This window comes from Barbus barbus (genome assembly GCF_936440315.1).
Source record: "Barbus barbus genome assembly, chromosome: 1".
In the NCBI taxonomy this organism is placed as follows: domain Eukaryota; kingdom Metazoa; phylum Chordata; class Actinopteri; order Cypriniformes; family Cyprinidae; genus Barbus; species Barbus barbus.
The window spans coordinates 35,536,012-35,550,866 of record NC_136729.1 but is presented as its reverse complement, the minus strand read 5'-3'; the positions used below and the strand labels follow the sequence as shown (position 1 = coordinate 35,550,866).

The following is a 14,855-nucleotide window of genomic DNA, read 5'->3' as shown; positions in this document are numbered from 1 at the left end:
CACCTTCACCTCCACAGAACAATCAGTGATTTCCATTAGTCAGGCCTTTTCTGATTGAAACGGGGAGGGTCGTGTTTGTGTGTATGTGTGTGTGCATGCATGTAGGGAGAACTCCAGTCTTCCTTTGTTCTCTCAAGGATCCTGCATCCTGCCATTAAGGGTTTGAATGGGTTTCCTTGCTGGCACAGTCATGCTTGGAGCAGACCCCGAAAACAAAACCGCCAACCAACCACAAGCAAGCAGAATGAGAGAAAGAACCAATGATACAGCAAGTGCGAGAAAGAGAGAGAGATAGTTGAAACTTAAATTAAATTATGTTAAATTAAATTTACCTGGAAAATTTCAAAATAAAATGTCCCTCCTTCAGTGTAAAGGCCTGTTCACATCAAAAACTATAACAATAAAGATATAGTTCTAAAAATCGTTCTCAATATTAAAGAATAGCAGAGTCCACTCTCCAGCTATAACGATAAAGGCACAGAGAAACAATATCGTTGGAATCATTTTCAGAATAATTTTTTTCCAGCTGATGAACGATAAAAACATTGACAACCAATCAGAATCAATCCTGCTATAACGAGCTTGAGAATTTAAAGCGGCAGATGCACGTCCGCTTAGAATAAGCAGATTATATCGACCACTGGTGTAGACGCTAATATAGTTATCTTTATAGTTATCATTCTTGGTGTGAACTATGGTACTATGGTATTTTTAATATCCACCAAGCAAAAAAGTCAGATCGACCGATTATCAATATACACTTCCTTAAGCTTTTTGTCCTACAACATAAACTGTACACACTCACACCCCAAACTGTCTTTTCTAGTTACTTAGAAATATATGTTTTCAGAAATAAACTTAAACTTTTGCTTCACAATTTGTGTTTTCGGTATAGGCATGTGTTATTTACCTTGTAGAACAAAACGTCAAAGTATTGTTAATTTATGTTTACCACAGGTTTTATTTTACTCAAAGAAACCAGCAGTGAATTAGTCTTACGGGTTTTGACATCATACCTGCACCACTATGTATCAGCACTAATGTAAAAATTGGCTGAGCCATGTTTGAAGCCGTTGTGAAATGTGATACTTGTGACTAAGGTCACAAGTATCACATTTCACAACGGCTTCAAACATGGCTCAGCCAATCACAAACAAGGACCAAAACTATCTGTTTTATTAAATAAATTGTCTATTATGTATGTATGTATACTGGTATCATTTCTTTGTGAATCCGTCACATTGTATTTTATTGAATGCAGTCTGCAAGGCCTTACATCTTAAAACAGAAAACTCAATAATATCTAAGAACAGATCAATGCACACATATTCCTTGAACTGTGTCATGTCCCATCTTTCTCTCAGATCAATACTTTCCAATCAGCGCAGAGCTCAGCAGCTTTAGACTCCGTCCCCTGCCGCTGACCCACAGCACCTCCATCAATCATGATGGCTTATCACATATTCATGAGCTGAGTCAGTCACTGGCCAATGAGAGCAGGTAATTAAATGTGTTTCCTTTGAGAGATATACACTACTATTCAAAAGTTCAGTAAGGGGTCAGTAAGAGTTTTTTTGTTTAATTTATTTAATCAAGCAAGGATGCATTAAATTGATTAAAAGTGTCAGTATAGATATTTAGAATGATTTATAACTGTTTTCAACATTGATAGTGTTCTTGAGCACCGAATTACCATATATGAATGATTTCTGAAGTACCAGTAATGGCAGCTGAAAATCACACACAAATAAATTACATTTTAAAACATTAAAATAGATAACTTATTTTACATTGTAACATTTCACATTTTATACATTCTGTTTTTGCAGTATTGTTCGGCTTAAAAAAAAAACCGTACAGATCACTAAGTTCTGAAGGCATGCTTTAAGTGCTAGTTATCATCTGCAAAGACTATAACACCACACACAGAAGTTACACTTTTGTACCAAAAAGATCCAGGCTGAGGAAAACTGATAGGCACTCATTAAAATAAGCACATGAAACATTTAATGAGACACAGAGAGCTGTTTCCTACCACCCTGCAGTGTGAGTTTTATTGAGGGTGCAGCAGTCTTTACTCAGCTCTTCTAGCAAGGGTTGCCACAGTAGGGACTGTCACACCTCCCCCAGAGGGAGCACACACACAGTGTGTGTATATATGTCACACTCCACCACAGAAACAGGTCGTTACATCTCCAGGTGTGGCACACAGAAGCTCAAAGGTCTGCTAATATAAACACCCAGTAGCTGCATTATTGCATCGCCTTTGGCTGCTGAAATCAGTTATTACTCAGGAACAGTTTGAACAACTTTAATCTAAGCCATAAAGAAATAAGCAATAATGTCACCTGTGCTGCATCATAATACAAAGCAGACAAATGACCTCAAAAGATGGTAACTGTGATTTTGCCAAGCAGAACATGCTCTTTTAATTGGTTGATAGTGATGTTATTCCAGGACCAACAAGGACTTATATTCAGTACCATGTCCTACTTGGCGAAATCCTGGTAAGCTTGAAGGAGTCTGTGAGCACTGAACACATACCGATCAATCAGGACACTGCATTAATGTCCATTCATCCTCTACTGGGGACAGTTGTCTGGGTGTGTGTGCCAGAAAACAGAGGGTGACTGAAACATCTGTTTTTGTAATTCTAATATATCAGAAGATAGGATTTACTCCGAGCCTCCTGCAACACAAATGCTTTTGTACCAGAAAGTTAATCTGATTGTTAAGCTTGAGCACTAATGGATTGGAAGTACTATATGATGGCGTGAGTCTTATGGGTGTGAGCCTTTGTGTAGGATGTGTGCGTCACACACTTTAATAAAAGGCGCTGGAGCTATGACGATAATGAGCAAACAGTGTATTTATCAGCAAAAATGAGCATTCAATAGCTTTCACTGTCATAATTACATTTGTTTAAATATGCATTCAGAAGTTAGAATTTAGCTCGTATTAGCATTACTGTAAAAGGAGCAACTTTGGCATCACTGCTCAGAATGTTTTCAAATCTTTCAAACTTGTATATTTATGCTCATTCTGTTTTTGTCAGTCTTTGTCATCTGGCCTCAGACCTTTTCTGCTTCTTCGGCCTTACAAGTACAGATTCTCCCATTGTCTCCACTAGTAAAGCATGATAGTAAGTGTGTTCCGCTGTCTAAAACATATTTAAGGCGTCATGACATGAGAAATCAAATTTGCCTCATAGCTTAAAACATGCTCGTTATTACAAACAAATCAATTATTTAACTAAGCTCTAAAAACAGCTTGTTTGAATATTGTGGGATTTGTGAAATCACACGGGCAAATACATTTGCATATGACTGCCATCGTCACATCATCGCACCAAAGGCCCTGCTCATTGGCAGTTTGCAAGGCAGTGTAATGGAGAGTTTGCAAAGAAACTTTTGTTGAAAGATGAAGCAGCCAACTGACAATAGCTATATCGCACAGCAAAAGCAAATAATTTCATAATGCTTTGTCTGTAAATGACAGTTTTATATACAGTGGCTTGCAAAAGTATTCGGCCCCCTTGAACTTTTCCACATTTTGTCACATTACAGCCACAAACATGAATCAATTTTATTGGAATTCCACGTGAAAGACCAATACAAAGTGGCGTACACGTGAGAAGTGGAACGAAAATCATACATGATTCCAAACATTTTTTACAAATAAATAACTGAAAAGTGGGGTGTGCGTAGTTATTCAGCCCCCTTTGGTCTGAGTGCAGTCAGTTGCCCATAGACATTGCCTGATGAGTGCTAATGACTAAATAGAGTGCACCTGTGTGTAATCTAATGTCAGTACAAATACAGCTGCTCTGTGACGGCCTCAGAGGTTGTCTAAGAGAATATTGGGAGCAACAACACCATGAAGTCCAAAGAACACACCAGACAGGTCAGGGATAAAGTTATTGAGAAATTTAAAGCAGGCTTAGGCTACAAAAAGATTTCCAAAGCCTTGAACATCCCACGGAGCACTGTTCAAGCGATCATTCAGAAATGGAAGGAGTATGGCACAACTGTAAACCTACCAAGACAAGGCCGTCCACCTAAACTCACAGGCCGAACAAGGAGAGCGCTGATCAGAAATGCAGCCAAGAGGCCCATGGTGACTCTGGACGAGCTGCATAGATCTACAGCTCAGGTGGGGGAATCTGTCCATAGGACAACTATTAGTCGTGCACTGCACAAAGTTGGCCTTTATAGAAGAGTGGCAAGAAGAAAGCCATTGTTAACAGAAAACCATAAGAAGTCCCGTTTGCAGTTTGCCACAAGCCATGTGGGGGACACAGCAAACATGTGGAAGAAGGTGCTCTGGTCAGATGAGACCAAAATGGAACTTTTTGGCCAAAATGCAAAACGCTATGTGTGGTGGAAAACTAACACTGCACATCACTCTGAACACACCATCCCCACTGTCAAATATGGTGGTGGCAGCATCATGCTCTGGGGGTGCTTCTCTTCAGCAGGGACAGGGAAGCTGGTCAGAGTTGATGGGAAGATGGATGGAGCCAAATACAGGACAATCTTGGAAGAAAACCTCTTGGAGTCTGCAAAAGACTTGAGACTGGGGCGGAGGTTCACCTTCCAGCAGGACAACGACCCTAAACATAAAGCTAGGGCAACAATGGAATGGTTTAAAACAAAACATATCCATGTGTTAGAATGGCCCAGTCAAAGTCCAGATCTAAATCCAATCGAGAATCTGTGGCAAGATCTGAAAACTGCTGTTCACAAACGCTGTCCATCTTATCTGACTGAGCTGGAGCTGTTTTGCAAAGAAGAATGGGCAAGGATTTCAGTCTCTAGATGTGCAAAGCTGGTAGAGACATACTCTAAAAGACTGGCAGCTGTAATTGCAGCAAAAGGTGGTTCTACAAAGTATTGACTCAGGGGGCTGAATAATTACGCACACCCCACTTTTCAGTTATTTATTTGTAAAAAATGTTTGGAATCATGTATGATTTTCGTTCCACTTCTCACGTGTACGCCACTTTGTATTGGTCTTTCACGTGGAATTCCAATAAAATTGATTCATGTTTGTGGCTGTAATGTGACAAAATGTGGAAAAGTTCAAGGGGGCCGAATACTTTTGCAAACCACTGTAGATAATGTCTTCAAAACACTTACGTGCATAGCAAATGTTAATTGATACTATTTCCTATGCAATGATATTAGCCAGTCATATCCGTGGCCATTTACTGATTAGCCTTTAGTCTCAGCCTCAGACGTCACGCCCATGGAATGTTGGCTAAACGTCTGATGCATATGGCACAAAAAAGTGGAAACACTTCAGGAGTTTAGAAGACGTCATCGGATTGGTTAGATTATACAGGATTTCCGGGAGACATGCGTGACGCGTTCTTTAACGTTCCACCTGGAAATAAAGTGGCCATGACACCAAACCCCCTCACGGAAGAAGAAAGGCGTCGTAATATTTAAAGTTCACGGCATAGAATCTTTTAAATATGTCTGAGAGTTTTACACAGCTTGTTAAACAGCTTTATACAGCTGTTATTGTGGCGACATTTCCACGCCCCGAAACGTGATGCTGAACGAAACGATCTGTGATTGGTTGTTTGACATGTCAGTCAAACGGCCTCATGGGCGGGCCTTGGCCAATGAAAGCTGCCATGTATTCCAGACCTTCAGCCGTCAGTCTAAAGGTCTGGTTACACGAGACTAATAAGCCTTTAAAAAAGCACCCCTTAAAAACTTGTTGATGAAAAACCTTTATTAACATTATAAGTGAACCTCAAGGAACACAATAAAATAATAAAAATATCCATGTCATGACCCCTTCAATGAGTTAAACATTTTAAATTATCGCCAAACTACTGAATTTACCTTTAACTGAAAAGGCCAGACTATGAATGCTATAACACTACTAAACATGAATTTAAAGTAAGAGAAACATCAAAATGGAAAAATGTGAAAACTCAAATTTCAAGCAAGTCATGTTAGTTTTTATATAATGAAACACTAAAAGCTAGAATGCTTTATAGCTGGAAAATCTGGATAAGTTTCTAAGAAGAGATGTGCAAAAAACAAAACGCACACATCAAATATGCCTTCCCACCATTTTACCATCATTACAAACTCCACCAGGTCAAGCAAACAGTCGGCAAACATAGACTGACATGCCATATTGGCTCTCTCAGTGACGGATTTATCCTCGCTGTCTGAGAGTCAGTTGGGACGAGGTTGTGGATCTGTGTTGTCTTGGCTGAAATTGTCAGTCTGGGTTGTTAGGTAATCCATCTGACCATTAATCATTTCATAAAGTTATTTTGTAACATGGATTTAATAAACTGAGAAGAAACAGAGTAAAGTGTAAGAAAAAGACAAGAAAGCTTAAGTAAAGGTCATATTCCTAAACAGACTAGACAACGTATTCACAAAAGCAGCGTGACCTCTGACATTTGACCCAAGCTGTCTGCCACGCTGGTCTCGCCCTCCAAAGCTTGGAAGGACCTTCATTAGACCTTGGGTACTGTTAGCCTGCTTTGCTGTTTTAATTATATTACATTTACATGAATATACCCTTGAAAAAAGAAGACTAAAGACATGAAATTAAATCAGATGAATTCCCAAGAGAGCCCCTTCTCAGGCAGCTATAAAACATTAACATTGGCAAAACACATCATGAACAGGATCATATCAACTGTGCACCTTGTGTCACAGAAAATATTTGGTTTATCTATGCAAGACTGAGCAAAAGGTCAAGAATTTGGCAAAATGCTGGACACAAAAACTGCACTATACATCCTCCCATTACAAATTCTTAACACAAAGATAAATTGTTATACCATGAAAATTAATACAGCTCTCATCAGTCTGCTTACGTTAGCGATGCCATTTAACACAGAAAGCCCATTGCCTCTTTGTTAGGAATGCAGAACAAAACATGTGAGGTTTTCTGCTGATGCACAGGAGGCCATATAACACTGTAGGAGTGAGCTGTGAGAAGAATGCAAAAGTCATGACCATGTGTAGGTGGAAGTGAAATATCCGAAACCAAGGCACAAGATTCACCTTATTAAACCTGTCTACTTTCACATTCCTTTATTTATTACTGCTGTTCCTCCATGTTTCCTACTGCATTCCATTTCATATTTCAAACTACTTTGTTCTTATGTTTGTTTTGCGACATGAAGCCAACATGAATATGCTCATTCCACATAACCAAACAACCAGCCCTGAACTTTAAAATGGAAATCCTGAATTCTACAAATTGTCCGTCATTGTCTAAAGCTTGTTTCCAAAACAGGAGATTTTGATTCAGTCACGCTTCACAATGCCACATTAATGTGTGAAATGGTGACCATTGTGTTTCAGCTCCTAATCATTTTCATGTGAGCAGTCTTAGAAACAACACTATTCAAGAGTACCCATATGAGCCAAGAATCTTTCTTCTAACACTCAGGCAGTGAAGCCAGATGCCCATGGACTGCACTAAAGCAGTGTTTCCCAACCTTTATTCTGCTGCGGCAGTTTTAATAAGTAAAAAATCCCACGGCAAACCACTAAGCACTTAAAAAAAAAAGAAAGAAAGAAAAGAATGGAATCTAAGTAAATTAATTGCATAAAATTTTCAACAATTTACAGGTTGTAAAGTTTATTTTAGCTATATGGGTGCTCAGTTTTCTTGTTGTTTAATGCATTTGGCCAAAATATCATGATATAAAAGATGAACCACTATGCATAGGATATTTAAAATGTACAGAAGTAACTCATATTGGCTACAATTAGATGGTAAATGCTGAGAATCTTCTCCGCTCTTCAAACAGACAAAAACATTAACCTTTATAGACAGTGTTTCTTGAGTAAAAAAAAACCGCTGTACTTATTCAAACATCAGTTCTTTATTTAGCCTGACATTACGAAGAAGTAGACATCTGTCTTGCACTTCATTCTGAATGGAGGCAGGGTGGAGTTATGAGGTTTGACTGACAATTTGAGGATCCAATGGCGTTACGAGGTTTAGTCACACGCTCTTTTGAATGCATTTCATTGGTTAAATATTTGTAAAACCCACAAACAGGCATAACAATGACCAATAGCACTGATTTAAAATAATAATAATAACGAAATATAATAGAAATAGGAAGTTTTTGATCATTTTCCACGGCACACTAGTGGCACAGTGGTTGGGAAACACTGCACTAGAGTATAACCCATTTTGAAAATCACAGGAATAAAGTATTATTATCATGGCCTCCCATATCACCCTCTCTACAGCAGCCAAACAAATAAAAGACTGCAGTCTGCCAACATAAAAATGTTCTCATTGCTGGCCACACAGTATAATACATTTCATACAGCAGAGCTTTTATTGCATTGGTCAAAAGACGTTCCTGATATTTAGTATAACATCACCTGGATTTCCTGTTATCACAGCATTCCTGACCAGAGTGTTGTGATGTGAGGATATTAAGTACAACAGCACAACTGTAAGTGTCTGAAACCCTTTGTACATAGAACACTTAAATGACATCGATCTGGCAGAAATAACTTTAGACAGAATATGCTTAATGCAAAAAAGCACTTCTACAGTGGTACTGAGAGTTTAAAATGTGCCAGTGAGTGGACAACCGTATCTAAACAGTGCACAGGTGAGGAGGGATGATCAAGGTGCTGTAGTGTTTTTAAATACATTTTCTTCTGTCCTTCCTTCAGAGTGGCATTTCACATAATTTCAGCACCAGCTGAAGCGCAAATGGAAAGCGCAAATCATTGTCTAGTATGCATTATGCAGTCTGCCCCAAACTGTCAACTGCTGTTTCACGGTAGTCAACATATAAATGTGCAAGTCTGGAGCGAGCTATACTGCTGAGAAAGTGAGAGAGTCTCTGCTAAATAAGGTAAACACGAGAGTAGACATCATTCACATTTACAAATCCACAAAAACAAAGTTGGAGGAAACATGACTGCACCCAGGAATGTTGACACACACACACACACAAATCTATATACACATGCATTTCTCCTTTGAAATTAGGCATACACAACATTTTATTAAACATTTTCTTGACAAATATAGGTAGCCTACTAATTGCTGTAATATATAATGTATTCATTGAGTAAATTGCGTATCTCGTTTATAATGTAGGCTACTGTACACCTGCTATATCTATATAGCATATAGATATAGCAGTAAATATAGATATATATGCATATCTATATTTATTGCTATACATGTGTGGTAGGCTACTTCTGCACACTGTATAGTGTTATTATTTTCTTGCTGCACACGGTATCAAGTATCTATCTATCTATCTATCTATCTATCTATCTATCTATCTATCTATCTATCTATCTATCGAGAATCCTAAAAGTAGCCTATATAGGACTCGGCGAAGGAAAAGTACATAGAAACATTAAAAAGAATGTTTATGATTACACAAAACACCAAACAAAAACAATAGGTACAGAATCGACAACTTCCACGAACCAAACTATTCCTGTCACGTGTTTTAATCCTATGGTGATTAGAAAGAGTCACCTGCCTCCAGTCTATAGACTTCTCGCCGTGTCGAAAACTGCAGAAGTTCACTCACCAAAAGTGTCAAAAACACTTTATTACTTATTTGACTTTTTAAAACAGATTTTATTTGAGTAATGCTACTCCGTGTTTCAAACATTTCAGCGAGAGATGTCCTTCTAATAGGATAGCTATCATTTTTTCTTTCATCATTTGAGCCGGACTCACCTCCATAGCTGCTGGCAGTCGCTCTCCAGGAACACAGCAACACACTTACAACAAACAGACCGACAGCTGACTTCATGATCCGACAACCCCGGCCGCTCTTCGTCAAGTTCGGACAGTCCTTTATTTCCAGTCTCAACTCCAGGTCATTATAGCGAAAATGTTGTAGATTTGGCCTCGCAGATTTGAAGGGGATTAAATAGTTAAGATATGAAATATCGATGCTTATTTATACTAAATTAATTTAAAGTCAGCATATTCTTGTGTCTGACAATAGAACAGAAATTCAGAACGTCCACGATGTTCTGTTTCTTTGAGGCTCGAAATATTCTCCAGCGCAGTTCAGCGCATCCCGCAATATGGGTAGAAACGAAATCTGCTTGCTTCCGAGCAAATGTTAAACTTTCCCGAAGTTGAATCCAATGTGTAATACATTCGCTGTCAGAAGCTTAAAGCAGAAAACGCGCTTATAGCCTGTCGTTTAAATCCTTCAGCCCAAGCTGAACACAAATTCAATTGTCCCGTTTGACCATCCGATATTCCTGTCCGAGTAAATGATATCTGAATATGTCCAATGTGAGATTTCAAAAACATACACAACAGAAAGCCAAATGTACAAGCCCAAGAAAGAAAACCAAAAGCGTGAATTGGCTTTCCAGCCGCCTGAATAATCTCTAATAGGCAACAGAGGCTTCAGTCAAATCCTAGAGTGCCCCGCCCCGTTGTCTACGTCACAACAACAGGTAAAGAGTGTTGAGCTATCTTCAGGAATTTCACGTTTCTGCTTTCGATTCCTTTTAACGATTCTAATTACAGTATTGATTATTTCAGTGCTTTGGGGCAAAAATACTCCGGAAAATACAGTTTGCATATGTATACTGCCCTCAGCAGTCTGTTGTCAAATGATGATTTCAGATTTCAACAACTATAACAAATCAGAAATACATGCAATTAATACATGCATGTAATTAAACAATTGTTACTAACTTATGTTGAATAGCAATGTTAAACAAACAAAAAGGGATTAATTAATTTTCATTATAATACTGATTCACTGAAAAGAAAATATTTTGTTTGGGAATCGGATTAGGCTAAAATAGAATCATATATTACCAAACTCAGTCAGTGGGCCTACTAATGATAGGCTAATGATGATTATCATCAATTTTCCGGATTTTATTTTTATTCAAATATTTAGAAATTAAAATATAAAATATGTCCCAGTTAGTGATATGGCTGGAGGAGCTGTCATATATTTATATTATTTATGATTAATAAATCGTTGCGACGGCAACGAGTTTGAAGCATGAGAAGGGCATAGAGGGAGTGCTTTGATAAATCCACTCTTATTCACGACAAAAGCACGGGGGAGGGCGGATTTGCGCAGGCCACGACCCGCTGTCCATCTGCCTCTCTGTAATCCGCGCAAGAACAACGACATCTGAGGGCTTCAGCACTCTCTGGATTTCACGGGGCAGCAGGACATCGGCCAGCGAATCTGAGAGGCGGCGAGAGGTCAAAGGTGAAAGTTGCGGACTAAACAGATAAAGTTTTGTTGAGCAACATCCAGGTTCTTCACCTAATTCTTAATTGTTCAAATCAGACTCGATGACGGCTGTTTGAACGATTATTTAGGTTATTATGTGCAAGTGTTTGCAGCTTAATCATTGACACTCCTCCGGACGCCCCCCTCTGGACAGGTGAGAATCCTATTTTACAGGATGGGTTTACTTTTATCTTTTTCTTTCTCGAATTAAAGGGAACGTTTTGGGAATATTGCTTTAATTGGCCAATCATTTAAAATGTCTTATGTGTTTGCTTTCCATCCTGTTTGTCTTCTTTAATGTTTTGAACTGACAAAAGCTGGATTGTGTCTTCCAGGTAGTGACATTTTTTTATTTTATTTTTATTTTTTTGGTGGCAAAACAGTAAAACAAATATAAGGAACTATTAGCAATTTGGATTGTGATCATTTTAATAAAAAAAATTATAAAAAACTGCTCAAAAGATTAAACGGTTGAAATAAATGTACTTGTTGACACCCTCATGTAAGCTAACTATCAGTACCTCAGTAAACAATAGCTATATTTTATTGCCACTAGTGTAAATAACCAAGCTATAATTAATTACTCTGCCTATATTACGTTCTTAAACTCTCAACTAGCTGGACACGAGTTCCACTCAACCTTACTGAACTCCAAAAAACTCTTTTATGGACCAAACAAAAGGACAGAAGCAGGCATAGGTGAATTCCTGGAGGCCCGAGTGTGCTGTGTGCTTTTAATAACTGTTCCCATATCAGCTTCCCATGCCTTTATCATCACAGACTACAACATGCAGCAACTGATCTCTGATCAGCTTCTAAAGTCTTTTATAGAAAGGTAATTTATAGAAAGACCAATCAGCTATGGCATGTTGAAAAGACTTTAAAGGGATTGTCATGGAACTTATCTGGTGGAGGACATTATTATTCTTCCCCTGAGCTGAGCGAGTAACACACAGTGTGGGGCCTGAACCCTTGAAGTGAGGTCTCACTGTCCCCTGAGCATAAAGAAAGAAGCATTGCGGTTTACACAGAGACCCCTACAGAGACCTCTGATTGGGATATTTCCAAAGGATCACATCCACAGTGTAATATCTTAATGGGGTGAAGTGGAAGAATTATATGCGTGTGAAAGGAGATGAATTAAAAAAACATATATGCGTATATCTATCACTATCAATGCATGTGTGCAGAGGCAAGATTGAAACTAGAGTTTGTTACATAAAATCAGACTGCATGAATTGCTTGGTCATTAATTAAATGGAAATCGGTTAGCAAGCTCTTTAATTATGTGTATGTGTGTGTATCTGCTAGTGCCCATCAGTCCCAGACTGAAAGATGACCTTGCAGGACAACATAAACAGATGCAGCTCTGGACAAACAGTACATTACAATTGGATTAAATCTTTGTCTGGACAGTCGCAGCCATACAAACCCTCATTAATTAGATGTGCGCATGTGTCTCTGAGTTAAAAATGCTGGACTACCAGATTATGTATTAGTGCACTGAGGTCAGTGACAACACAGTGCAGCAAATGTTAATGAGGATACCAATTCAGAGTTCAGAAATATAATGAGAGTAAAAATAGGAATATGTGCATATTGGTCTTCCAAAATAGAGCTCCAAGAATTTGGGTTCCGTACAAGTTAAGCTCCGTTGACAGAACTTGTGGCATAATGCTGACTACAACAATTAATTTTTACACCAAATGTTTTAACATTTTCCTCTTTTTTTTCTTTAAAAAGAAAGAAATAGAAGAAAAAAATAGCTCACAGTGAGGCATTTACAATGGAAGACACTAGGTGTATACTGTATATGCATGCTACTATGGTTTTAGTGTGAAAAAATTACTTATTGGCTTTTTATTGTGTGAAGTTATATCTGATTTTACATTAAATTTCAAGCTTAACATTTCTGCTTTTAAATCCTTTTTATTTATTTGATTATTTGTAAAAAAAAAAAAAAACATTATGCTATTAATGCTGTTAAATAGGTATAACTTTCAATTTAACCCTGAATATTTTATAATTCTATAAAGCAGATAGTTCTTTGTGACCAAAAGCTGTACAAGATGGCTTTGGCAGGCACAAGGTTCAAATCATGAAACATGGAAAGAAATGTGCAAAACTACTGCATATAATAATATCGGAATATCAGCAGCCGTGGAAAGAAAAGCACAAAACAGGAAATCATCAAAACACAAATGAGTGTGTCCACAACCAGATTCACCCAAATACAAGACTTTTTAATGCACATAAATGAGCACACGTTTTCTACCCCTCCCCCCAACTGTTACCTCTCACCTCCAATAACTCCTCACCTTCCTCTACCTCATTACTCCAGCACTATTCATTGACTGGCTGAAGGAGCGTGTTGAGTCATCAGCAGCAGAACTGCAGGTCATTAAGCGATCCTGCCATTCACCTCCTGGTCTTCTCCACCCATGTAATAACAGTATTACTCAGTCCTTCACCTCAGGCAGCTGGACCAGCAGGACACAGGTGATGTGATACCATCTCTAGTGATATCTGTTCACTATCTCTGGTCCACATCTCCAAATGGCCAATCTGGTTTGTGGCCCCTGAGTAGACAGACATGTCAGATGGTTTCTAGCTCTGTGCTGGTGCTTGGTGAGGGGGATGGTGTGGGTGTTACATGTATGTTTTCCATCCCCCATCTTTGACAAGAAAAGGAATCACTAAGAATGTCAAGAGGAGATTCCATGTCATCTTATTATGCAAACAAAGAATAAGGGAGTGCATATTTGATAATAATATTCAGATTTATTTTTAAACATTTAAGACATAATTGTAACTTTGTAACTAAATGAAAAAATTACACCATCCTGGAATATTCTCTGTTTACATCATAATGGCTTCCGCAAATGGCAGATGTAGAAGTCTTGATTTGGTGCAAAATCTGAGAAAAAACAAACAAAACAAAAAAATTAGGAATTGTATTTCAGATTGAAAAAAAATATATATTTTAGATCTATTCTAGACAGCAAAAAAAAGAAAAAACCTTGCAGAAGGAACTGTTATATGTGTTTCCAAGCAACACACAGTGGCAGTATTTCATTTATGAATGAATCAGTTTTTTAAAAGAATCAGCTGAATGATTCATTCATAAAGACAGTGGTTGCATCTGAATATGCATACTTTCCTATATAGTAGGCAAAAAAAAGTATGTGAAAGGAGTAGTACGTTCACAGAATTCATAAAACAGTCAGAGCTGCTTATGGCTGAACTTAACTGGTAACACATTAGTTCCATCATTAATAAATAGCTACACAAGAACACATGAGTAACACAATATAAGCACTCTATCAAGTAACTCTGATTAATGAATTAATAAGTCATAGTGCTTAGTCGAATGTGGTAGTTCACTATTAGCTAATCAGTAACTACTATTTTTTCATACCTCCCCAAGAACTACTTAGAACAGGTTCATAATTAATATGAATTATGCATAATTTATAATTAGTTCTAACGTGAAAGTCATGATAACACACTAGTAATGACTCAAGTATTACCAAATTCTTCAGAAGGAATTATTAACATTTGGATCAGTATTCTAAAGTGAATAACATGATTA

At 37.9% G+C, this 14,855-nt stretch overlaps 1 protein-coding gene across 2 annotated transcripts in view; it reads right to left on the bottom strand.

Annotated features, from left to right (window-relative positions):
- Positions 1-10,438, bottom strand: part of LOC306871029 (semaphorin-4F-like) — a 73,704-nt gene extending 63,266 nt beyond the window's left edge. The window contains exon 1 of one of the 2 annotated variants that reach the window (XM_079418688.1): positions 9,721-10,438. In XM_079418688.1, the coding sequence (XP_079274814.1) occupies positions 9,721-9,796 (76 nt within the window). In that variant the 5' untranslated portion in view covers positions 9,797-10,438. The remainder of the gene's footprint in view (positions 1-9,720) is intronic. The other variant, XM_079418689.1, reaches the window with a different exon arrangement.
- Between the last annotated feature and the right edge of the window lie 4,417 nt (positions 10,439-14,855).